Source organism: Anguilla anguilla, chromosome 3 (assembly GCF_013347855.1).
Source record: "Anguilla anguilla isolate fAngAng1 chromosome 3, fAngAng1.pri, whole genome shotgun sequence".
In the NCBI taxonomy this organism is placed as follows: Eukaryota; Metazoa; Chordata; class Actinopteri; order Anguilliformes; family Anguillidae; genus Anguilla; species Anguilla anguilla.
The window spans coordinates 46,230,290-46,242,969 of NC_049203.1; the positions used below are offsets into that span (position 1 = coordinate 46,230,290).

The following is a 12,680-nucleotide window of genomic DNA, read 5'->3' on the forward strand; positions in this document are numbered from 1 at the left end:
AATTTATGTAGTCTTCCAGATTTACTCTGATCCAAAACTGGACCAAAGTTGACATTGCAGTTGAGTTTTTCACTCTCTAAAACTGAAAACAATAAGCATGTCAATAAAGAACTTCACCAATGGTGAGTGTGCTGTGGCTAATCTCCTGGCTAGTTGCCAGACCACTATATCTACCTACATCAGTTAAGCTCTGAAATGCTAATAAACAGTACAATTACTTAGTAGATGGTGCCATAATGAGAAGAGACTCCAGGCAACAATGTCAGTTGATACTGTGCTACTCTGTTTTATCTCATGTTGCTGGTGTTTTACTGAGCCTTTAATGCATCTCAGCACCACTGAATACAATAATCTCTGAAGATAAATGTGTTCTGTTCTCTTGTCAGTGTCCTCTTGCATGAATGGAAATGATCTCTTTCTGAAGTCCTCTCTTTGTCTCATTGTGTGGAGTGTACTGATTTTGCAGCTCGAATTGAGGCCACATACAGTATGTTGTCTGTATATTAGGTCAAATTCTGTTCTGTAACACTCATGATGAATCACGCTGAGATTAATTCTGCTGAGTAATTTGCTGTTATAATCTCCAAAAGGGAGGGACTTTAAATAAACCTCTCCAGGCTCAAGTGTTAGATTTATTTATTTATTTATTTATTCATTCAGTTTTTATGCAAATCTGGAGAAAGCTGCCGGTCCGTAAGGTTGAAAGAGGCAGCTGCAGGTAGCAAAAACCTGGACTTTAATGCAGTGGTTCTCAAACGGGGGCATGGATGTCCACAGGAGGCTGGGGTGTGTGACCTGAGGCATGTCCAAATTGATTAGTGTCAACCAAGCTTTGTAAACAAATTGCAACTGCTGAAATGTTCAAGAAAAACATTCAAACTTTGCCATTAAAATGGTGATGACAACCTTTTTTTTTGGATCACTGCTGTTCATGCAGGAACATTTACCACATATCTCCCTGGATTTTATTCCTTATGAATTGTGACTCACTTCTCCCATGGACCATAGAAAAAAAATGACAACCTTTTGGGAGCAAACATTAGTGAGAAGGGATCCAGGAAACTTAGCTAGACCACAGCTAACAGGTGGGCAATTGGCTCACCTGCATATTTTACATTACATTACATTACAGCCTTTTAGCAGATGCTCTTATCCAGAGCAACTTACACAACTTTTACATAGCATTTACATGGCATCCATGTATACAGCTGGATATACAGTATACTGAAGCAATGCAGGTTAAGTACCTTGCCCAAGGGTACAATGGCAATGTCCTCCCCAATAATCAAACCTGTGCCCAACAGAGTGCTTTATAACAGGGTTCCCAAATGTTGGTCTAAAACTTCCTTGAATGTGCATAGGGTTAAGATATTATTTTGTGATAAACATGAGAAATGTTGTACTCCTGGAATTATAAGTATGCCCTTATCTACTGATAACATGCACAAAATACTTTAGATTAGATTAGATTACTAGTTACTGCTGCCATATATTGAGTTATGCTGGCCTTAAATCTATAAACCTTAGTTTAAATTCACAAATAATAAAACCGGCTGTAAACAGGAAACTTTTTATATGTTGTCTTTGTGAAAGATAATCCACCTCCTTTTCAACATCCCACTATCTTTGATTTCATTTGCAAACTGTTTTGTTGTTATGTTTTTGTCAGAAAACAGTTCACATATGGCCTTTTGAGCACTTATTTCACTATTAACCCATTGAATAATTTTTATATAAAAAGACACGGTTTTGTGTCATTTTGAATGGATATATACTGTATATATCATATCACTTTAGGTTGTCAGTCATTAACTTGTATCTAAAGTGGCTTTACTGTATGTACAGTGCTTTCCAAAAGTATTCAGTCTCCTTCGTGAAGTTAGTGAAAGTTTATTATTTTTGAGCTCACCAGTGCTCTCTTTCTTCTTAATGATGTTCCAAACAATTGATTTTGGTTAGCCTAATGTTTGGCTGATGTCTCGGACTGTTTTTTTTTTTTTTTTTTTTTCTTATTTCTCTACCTCATAATGGCTTCCTTAACTTTCATTGGCACAATTCTGGTCCTCATATTGACAAACATCAATTACATACCCCAAGGGCAATCAAAAGTTTAAAATCATTAAACCATAAATCATAATTCATAAATCAAATTTTTCCTCTCTTGTACCTGCATTAAGGGCACAGGTAATGACGCTTTGAAATGGGGGGACTATGTATAAAAAATGTCTGTAATTTCTACATGGTGATTCCAAAATGCATACAAAAAATACCCTATAATTAAAGCTGAAAATCTGCACTTTGACCATGTGAATTTTAAATTGTGGAGTACAGAGCCAGATCAATAAACAATATGTCTTTGTCTCAAACATCATGGTGCTGACTGCATTAACAGTTATAAATCTTTTGGGGTAAGTATCTGCCAGCTTTGCACATTGTTTGGGATTTATTTTCTTCGCATTCCCCTCGGCAGATTTGCCACAGGTTGTTCTGGTTGGTTCGATCAGGCTTGTGGACCAACATTTTCAAATGGTGCTACAGATTATCGATGGGATTGTGATCAGAACTTTGATTGGGCCGCTACAGAACCATCAACTTTGGTTCTTTAGCCACTCGACTGTTGCTTTGGCTTTGTGCTCGGGATTATTGTCCTGCTGATAGGTGCACTTTCTTCCATACTTCAGTTTTTTAGCAGACTGAAGTATTTCTCTGTATTTTGCTCAATACATTCTGCCTTCAGTTTTAAGATGCACAGTTTGTGCTGATGAAACACATCCTTACAGCATGTTGCTGCCACCAATATACTTCACTGCGGAGACTGTTTCTTAAGGCATGGGTAGTCTTAGGTTTGTGCCACCGAGAGTGCTTCAAATTATTGCCAACAAACTATCTTGGACTCATGTGGCCACAAAACCTTTTCCCCACATCTTAGCTTGGTCGCTAAGGTTTTCTGGGAAACTTCAGATGTGCTTTGAGATGGTTCTTTTTGAGTAATGGCTTCTTTCTCACCACCTTCCCATACAACCAGATTTATGCAGAGCTCTTCAAATTCTTGACTAGGGCACCTTTTCTCCACTTTCAGCCACTGAACTAAGTGAAAGTTGGCCTCTCTGTGGCCTCCGTCTCAAGTCTCCTTCTTGCGTGGTTTCTAAGAATTTTAAAGGACAGCCTCTTCTACACAGTGACTGGGTAGTTTGATGCAGTGCCCACTTCCTCACTATTGATCCAACAGTGCTCACTGGGACATTGAAACTATATTATTTCATTATTTTGTATTTTTGTACTCTTCCTAATGCATGAATTTGTAATACTTTATCTCTAACTTCCACAGAATGCTCTTTAGTATTCATTTCCACACCTTTCCTTTAGATTCACAGCCTGACCAATGATCCTTAAACAGAGTGGGATTTTTTTTTTCCAGAAAATGTGACAGTTACCTTAATGGTTCACAGGTAGGGTCTAGGGATGTGAACAATTTCAGTTGCGAGCACACATCAAATGTTAAATGAAATAACTGAAAATAGTTTTTATTTTTTTGTCAAACCATTCAAAAGGAAGGATCACCAAATGTTAGCTAGGTTGCTGCTCTAAAAGGGTAATAAGGAGGCGGGTGAGGCTTGTTGTCATTCACTTCACTGTCAGTTGAAAATATGGCTTGCTAAAGAGTTTCTTGTGGAATGATTTTGAAAAGCTCAATGAAAGCACTGTTCGATACAAAATATGTGTTGCCAAATTTGCATACTACTCGTCAACATCTATGATGTTAACCCACCTAAGAACCAAACATCTGAGCCAAGGGATTACAGCAAACAAGCATCCAACTTCGTATTGAGACCCCTGAATACTGGGGGATGAAATGCATAGACCCCGAGAACTGCAACCCTCCAGTGGCGTCTGGGGGCTGCCCTACTGAAATAAAAATAAATAAATAAATAAATAAATAAAAACAACATATGTTGCACATTGTGAGGTTTGAGTCTTTGATATGCACCTGCTGTCACTGATGTTACAATAAAGGGGGAAGGAACGCTGGGCATCAACAGTGTTGACAGGGGCCATCACACATCTAATTGCAACAACTGACAAGGACCAGAATATTGATCCCAGCACATTCCAGAATCTGTATACTTGTCACACGTTGTTTCTCTCAGTATTTGGCAATAGGCTATTGTTAAAATGCGTAGGCCTATACAAATAACACTGTGGGCTATGTTAAGGTCGACAGTCATCATCCAAACCTGCTGAAAAATCACGGAAAGCACTAAAAACAGATGAAATTGTCGAAATGGCAAAAACCGGGGAAAGTCACAGACTCAATGGCATCTGTGACTTCTGTGACAAACACCGAGCATTACTGATCAGTATATCCCAGTCATAATTTCCCCATCTTTATTATATGAAGTTATTTTTCTCATTGTCATGCTATGTCATCGGAGGGGTTATTTGGCTTGGTTTGTAACTTCTGGGGGGGGGGGGGGGGTGTATCCCCCATCCTCCCGTAAATTATGCCTTTGCCTCAGTGTGTCAGCTGTCCAGCTGAAACCACAACAGACTTCATTACTAAAATTGTAACGAAAGATATTTTCCCTGGAAGCACGGTAGAGTGCGAAGGGTTTCAGGACCTACTGGAATTTGAGATTGAATATACTCCTGTGTGATGTACTGCTGCGTGTAAAACCATCACAGCTCGACTTGAATGTAGTGAAACAGCTGCCTCTTTCCATACCATTATATCCACATGCCACAATGTTGTGATAACCATCTATGTGTGGACAGCACTAACTACTTAGTCTTACGTGACTATAAATAAATAAAAAAAAATTGGGCAATGCCCTTTTCAGACAGCAACTAGTTGATGGTCAGAAATGTGTGTCATTCGCATCCCTAGTAGTGGCCAATGGTAAAGTTATTGTGTCTTTGTTAGGGCAATTATTTTCATCTGTGTAAGCATGGAATTTTTTTCCTCCATAAAAAAAGCATAAAACCTATTACACCTTTTAACAATTAATTTAGTTTCATGTTTTTGAAGGAATTAAGTTTAACATTTGTGGTATTGATTACAGTGGAATGGAGTAAATGTTGGATGCCATAATGCCATATCACGCAATTATATACCACCATGTACTGATAACAGAACTGCATGCACTGATTACAGAGGATAGAGAGGGACCCCCCCACTTCTGTCTTAAATATCAAACTCAAGCAATGTGCTCTCAGAACAAATTCATTCAATATACTGATGAATGTAACAGTACAATGTTTGTAACAGAGATAGCCCACTAAGAGTAATATCATTTAGTAGTACAGATTAGTTTAATTTGACAATTTTTTGTTTTTTATTTGTTTACTGTTATTGTTCATGCCAGATAATCAAAGTATTAACAATGTCTCTAGTTGTCAATGCATTTCTGTTGTTGTGTTGCCTACTTTCATTAACAGGCATTTTGGCTGATATTACAATGCAATTTGTCCACGATGCAATCAATCATATGCATCAGGGGAAGTCCAATTGTCCCAGTCTGCACAAAGAGCAGAAGTATGGATGTGCCCTTAGTGTACTGCACTCATGTAATAGCTAGGGCTACATCATTATATATATATATATATATATATATATATATATATATATATATATGACTGTCATTAGTAGGTCTCTTAAACAATTATCAGCACTGTATTGCTTGGAAAATGCAATAGAGCAATATATTGTCTTATGACTAATAAATATGTTTCTGTTGCTAATTTAAATGCATCCGCAAAGCATAGTGTTACATCAGTTATTAGATTATTTGTTATTTATGGGGGTATTAATGTGGTTGGGGGTCTGAGAAGATTGAGAACCACTTCTCTAAGCCATGTGAACTCATGTGAACTACCGTGCCATTCCTCCCTGGCTATGCATCTCCTTGCCTGAGACACCAACAGATAGCTCTCTTCAGAGCCATGAAAGAGCAGATGTGCATTCCATTGAAGCAAGCCAATGATGGGAGAAGGCAGTTTGCAGAACAGTAAATGTGCTCACGTTTTGTGCCACATTCACAAAGCAAGCTTCCCCTTGGCATTTGTCTCAACTGAGGTGAGCATCTTCATAAGACTCCCATAAAAGTAAAGGCTAATCCTTTAAGGCCACAAAGGAAATATGGGACAAGCCCAAACTTCAAATACAAGGCCTTTGAACCATCCTCAAGGGCCACGTCCCTCTTCTAGATGTCATCGATCTTGCCTTGCCTCGTTTTCTCCAGACAATAAGTGCTGCACCTGTGGTTTACGTTGCACCATGGCAACTGTGCTACCTCCTTCCCTGTCTACATGTACAGCAAGCAAACGAGACACCCGGCACTTGCAGGTGCTCAAAGTAAACAGAAAATCTGTTTTGACAGACATTAATTTCTTGTGAGTCTTGGACCAATGTGCCAAGCCCCCATCCAGGTTGCCACAGCAGAACAAAACAACCCCCCCTTTCTCCCTGCACCAAAAAAAAAATATTGGAGGGTACACAGGTGTTTCTTCCGCTTCTGTGATCAAATCACCAAGATATTTATATTCCACTCGGCTAGAGATACACAGAGTAACTCTGAAATTCCATTTCATGGCTCCCTTGAATATGGTGTAGCTGTATTAATATAAATCTGATTATGCTGGCTGAATAGCTCGGTCATTAGGCTCCAGCCGTCTTTCTTCGGCAAGACTGTTCTTTTAATATGACCCAGTGTATTAGACTACAGACTTTTCTTATCTTCAGTTTAATTGGCAGGGAAATCTGTGCAGCAAAGGTGTTTTTTAACGCTCTTTTCCTGCCAGTAGAGCTCATGCTTGCGTCTGTAGTGATACTGTGCCTCAGTATTTCTGCGATGTGACTCATTGGCTGTGTTTACATGTACACTAATATTCCAGTGTTAACCCAAATATTCCAATATCCCACATATATCCCTATTTGGATTTCCATCTTTTGAGTGACCAGAAAATGCATTTCTGTCTCTCAGCAATGAAAGAGATACTGTACGTATTGGTAATTAGGAATGTAACGATACATCGATCCAGATTTATATACCTGTTCAAAGGGCAGCAAACCAATCAAATCAATGCAACGTGGAAAAACCGATCCATATCATTACTGATTATAGCAAAATACTCCTTTAAAAGTTAAATGTGACAAAGGTTTTGCACTCTCAACCATGTTTTGGATGTATGTGTACTTGTATGTTGCAACAGGATTGTGTTAGCTGGGTTATATATATATATATATATATATATATATATATATATATATATCTAACCTTTGCCTCCAGAATCAAATTGTCCTCTTATGATGGTGAAGCCTGAGGTTTATGCTCCTACTGGCAATACTGTGTGATATTTGGGTGCAGGAAAGCTCTGTGACAGTCTTTAAAAAAGTATCTGAGAAAACCTGTAGATGTTGGATTATCATCAGATCGATTGTTCAGAGCAAGGCATTTTTCAGAATTGCAAAAAAAATCACAATGTCTTTCAAAATCCCATGACCTACATGGCTTATTTGTGATATTTTGATTAGCATGTATCGTGCTGCCAAAGTGATTCATGGGGCATTGATCATCTTATTCAGAATATGATAGCGACTAGGATGCATGCCATCATCCAGAATATATATATATATATATATATATATATATATATATATATATTTTTTTTTTTTTTTTTTTCAAATTTCAAATTTTATCATCACAGAGTTCTTCAAAGACCACATTGCAGAAGAGAAATGAGAAGCTAAGCCAAGACAAAGCATGAAATGAACAACGATGCCAGGCTGGTTCCCCTGACAATTAACTGACATTTATCAGTAACCAATTCTCTACAATATATGCCTGGATGGTTTTAAAGCCTATATTCCAGGGGTTTGGTCAGTGGATCATATGGCAATATTTTATTAATTATGTACCTGAACTGTCTCTAATGTACTGTTTCAGTAAGTCTTAATGTGGTATTGCAGTTCCATTAGACATGTAAATGTTTAATGGAAAAACCATGAAAGCAATAGTTTGTAGTTTGGAGGATGATATTACACAGATGGAACTGTTCAATCCCATCCTCCAAACTGTTGTTTTCATATGTTTTAGAAGCAAAGGGATGGTTCTCCAGGTTTAATTATGAGTTGTTTTTATTCAGTCATCTTGGCATTGTTTCCTAAAAAAATAAAAAAAGATAGGGAAAATTATTTAAATGGTAATCTTTTTCAGCATTATGATTACTCTGCTTTGAATAAGTTTGGGGTAAGGTATGTTTCATGGAGAATGTTTTTTATCTAACTTTTTTTGTGCATTTGAGAAAATGTCAAATACTGTATTGAATTACCATGCATAACAGTATATAATGCATCCTGTTAAAGGTTCATGTAATTCCATGAGATATATTTAAAAACAAGGATATTATTATTATATTATATTATTATATATTAACTGCTAATCTCTTGCTGTAATTATTTTTAATGTCAGAATATTTTGTTGACCTAGTAAGTTCACCATACCATAATTAAAGATGCCAGAAGACGTGTTAATTGCCATTTATGCAATTGTTTTCTGTTTCTCTATGTATGTCAAGGCTTGCATTTCTACACGCGCACACACACACACACACATACACACACACACATTCATTTGGTTTTCAACTCATATTGACTTGGTGGCCAAAAACTGGGGCATGATTCTGCATCATGAATGAAACAGAGTAATTATGACAAGCAGCAAATAATCTGTAGATTCTATGACAGATGTCTAATGACTCTACTTAGTTTTGACTATAAAATTTTCATTGGAAACTGAGTTTTACCACTCATATTTTTAAACATTTTTTATGGGACAGAGGGGTTTGCTTTTATAGTTTCTGAATATACCAAGCTGTGAGTTTGTATCCTTCAAAGAAATGCTATTTGTAAGGCCATTTGTAACTAAAATGAACATAATGGCACAAGAATTGCAGTTCCGATCACTATCATTAATGCACAAACCAAGCAAAGAGTATGCTTTTCACTTTGTATCCCTTGATATATACAGCAGCATGTGCCAATTATCTAGCAAGGCCTCGTATTTCTAGTAGCAGTTCATTTAGGTGAATAAATAACATTTATGTGCGGTCTCATAGAAAGGTTAATATGTCATTTTTCAACATCTCCGTGTTCATGTTCATTTGAAAAATTGGAAATCATGGAATTGTTTATGGTACGGGTTTTATGACCTCCAACCCCCCATGCAATTTTAAAATAATTAAAATGTACAATTCTGATGATTGAATGGAACCACTGTGCGTTATTAATCATGTTGATTTCACCAGGAAATCTTGTTGCACAGCAGGAGAAATCTCTGTGTAGCACAACATGTAAATTCTCTCTCCTTTCTCCTTCACAGACAGACAATTTCCCTGCAGAGTCCAATTACATGGGCAACAGGCAGCAGTTTGTTCAAAGGTAAGGGCGTTTAAATAAGTTGTCCGACAATTCATTTGCATTCCTCCTAGCGTCTTTCCGTCAGACCATATTACTCACTTTAGTCTGTTAAAGGAGCCATAGGTTCCTCATTAAAAAAAAAAAAAAAAAAAAAAAAAACATTTTTCCATCCTTTTAGCAACTCTACTTTCAAGGACCCTGAGCGAGCGAGTCTTAGAGACAGTGGCCACGGTGACAGCGACCAGGCCGACAGTGACCAGGACACTAATAAAGGTTCCTGTTGCGATATGTCAGCCAAGGAGGCCCTTAAGTTGAAAGCGACTTCAGCTAAACCGCAGCCTCTTGAACAAGGTGAGTTGTATTTCCAAAGACATTCTTTATCTTCTCTCTCTCTCTCTCTCTCTCTCTCTCTCTCCCTATCCCTCTCTCTCATCCTCCATCCCTCCTTCTCCAACTTTTTTCTAAATTATATTCCACTCCTCCACTTGCCTTTTTGCCAAATTTTTTTGGACAACCTTTCTTTGCTTGACTGATCTCCAGAGTCCTGTCTCTGTGTGGCCTCTCCTGACACTGCCCTCGCTGGTTAACTATTTTCTGTAGTGCTAGCTTATGAAATCATTATAGCCTTGCCAGTTTTATCACTCTAGACAATCCATTATTATTTTATAAGCTAAACCACTTATGGTCTGCCATTTAGTCCAAGCCGGGGACCAGCACTGGGCATTATTCCTTGAAACTTTAATCCTCAAACATGAAAAATGACTTACAATACACTAGGAGACTTACGATGGAGATCTCAGGACTGATTAAATATGAATAATTATACTAACTGCTATAATTAGAGGAAACTACCTGCAACACGTGTAGAACAAAGACTTTCCTGGTTGCGTCCCTCCCAGAGCTCTGCTGTTGAATGGGGTACCATATATGTCAGACACTTCAGAATCAACAAACTGAACATTGGTACCTTAATTCTCAGAAACATGATTTGCAGAAATTTCCACTGGGAATATTCATTAAATATCCTCAAATAACACCTTTTTAACTAGCATACAATTTTTGAAGTTTTGGTAAACAGTAACTAGAATGTGTGCTGGCCACATGTATCATGATATGAAAGGTTTTTTTTGAATCGACAAAATGCTCCTATTTAATTCTACTGCTACAGAAAACAGCAGATTCTTACAAAAGCTACAGATGTCTATGACTGCCCATAATATCTGGATCAAAATGTAAAAAAAAGGCCGTGCAGCCAACGAGAGATGTCAAATGTTTTTTTCCGGAGTGTCTATGCATGTGATACAGCTTTTGAAAATAAAAGCAAAGACCATGCTTGTTTATCCACCTTGAAGTCAAAATTCATGGAAGGTCGTAACTATTTCTTCTGCCCCCACTGAAATCAATACCCTTACAATGAGACAGTCAACAGGCTGCAGCTGCCTCTCTCCTCCCAATAAAATTCGGTTTCTGGGTCCCGTCTCTCTGGCACACTTCCAAGGACACTTTATTGAATCGAAAAGATAGAGGGAACTGAAGCCATATTTTAAAAGTGCAGACGTGCTTTTCATTGTTTGTTAATATATCCTGACATGGTAGGGCAGTGAAGGTATATTTTGGGTCTCTTTGATTTTGGGATTTATTTTTTATTTCTTGCTTGGTTTTCACTACATGGTATTTTTTATTTTTATTATTATTTTACATATTTTTTATTTATTATTTATGAACCTTTTTGCAGCTGCTAACTACAGCTGACGGCATAGAAAAGGACTGCAATGTAACTCAGTGCAGTGTCTGTCTTGTAATTGGTTGACTTGTTATACTGGATTTATATATTATTTAGATTAAGCAGAAGATGAATGCTGTTCATTGTAGTGCAGCGACAAGATGAGGACAATATTTCAGCTCATCAACCTGTCAAATCTTTCCATTTCAATACATCTGCTGTCTTCACTCGTGTGGAATCATTGCCCTTTTTTCTTCCCTGGAAACAATGAAGCACAGTCGCAGTAAAAACAAATAAAATCCTTGTTAATGTTGCTGTTCTGATTTGTGATGGTGCATTTGCATTGATTGCCTAATTTTCAAAAAGGTTATACAAATGAATTTGTGCTTAGGGTGCTGTGACACATACTTCTGCAAAAATAATGAAAACAGCAGGTGATACATACACAAATTAATTAAATGATTAGCAAAATGGCAGTCTTTGTTTTAAAGAACGTTTTTAACCAATTATTTCCTTTAGTGTTCCAGCGGGTTCCATAAAACATGTAGGCATAAATGCACAAAACTGTAAACCTTTTTTTAAAAAGAAAAATCAGGGAAATGCCCAGCAAAAAATTGTGAGCTCTGCTAAACTTTCTTAATAGCATCATTGACATTAGCTTGGTGTCAGAAAAGCAAAATATGTTTTCTCCATGATTCATACAGGTATGTTTTATTTCACTTTGAGAATTTACACAGTATGATGATGGCACTAGAGCCATGCATTTGCATGATGTTCAGCAGGGATCTGAACTTAACCTGGATAATTGGTAGTTTTTCATTTTGTTTTTATCCTTTTTGCATTCATTTTCTCCCTTTCTTTTGATACCAGTGCGAAAGGACGCGTTGCTGACACTAAAAGCCATTGTTTTCCCTCTCTGCTCACCAGGAGTAAAACATACTATTGAAAATGGTTAAGTTAATTTCCAGAATTGACTGAATTGAAATGGAATTGACACCAAGGGCTCCATTTTCCAGCCAGCGCATGGTGTGTTGTGAGCCGGCGCACTGGCAAAATGGTATTTTTCACCATATATTTTGACTTGCCCGAGTGATTTGGTAATTTTGTGACTCACTGTTTATCGAAGTGGGAGGGGAGCCGCTGCTCGGGGTGTGTCAGTCAATAACGCATGGTGCAGTGCGATTTTGGCAGCTCATCAGAATATTCAGGACCTGATTTGGAACGAGGAGATAAATAATCAAAATAAGCGTATTTGAGACAAAACCACCACTCATCAAATCCCACTCCACTCATTTAAGCCATGCCATTGTTGTGAATTAATGATGGACTTATGATATAATTATATGATATAATTATTCTTTCTTTCATTTGACTGAGCCATTTTCCTTTTCTGAAGGTCATCACTGGCATTGCATGATCTTCCCTGGTTTTATTTTGTTTAATAAACCTTCAAGATACAGTTGTCATTAATTTTCTTAGGTATAGCATAGAGCATTTAAGCTACAGGTTAAATGGGAAATTAAACAGACCTATAATATATGT

The 12,680-nt window shown here is 37.4% G+C and overlaps 1 protein-coding gene across 2 annotated transcripts in view; it reads left to right on the forward strand.

Moving 5' to 3' along the window:
* Positions 1 to 12,680, forward strand: part of LOC118222349 (protocadherin-17-like) — a 68,781-nt gene that overhangs the window by 21,207 nt on the left and 34,894 nt on the right. For both annotated transcript variants that reach the window (XM_035407868.1, XM_035407869.1), the window contains exons 3-4: positions 9,378 to 9,436; positions 9,594 to 9,766. In XM_035407868.1, the coding sequence (XP_035263759.1) occupies positions 9,378 to 9,436; positions 9,594 to 9,766 (232 nt within the window). The remainder of the gene's footprint in view (positions 1 to 9,377; positions 9,437 to 9,593; positions 9,767 to 12,680) is intronic.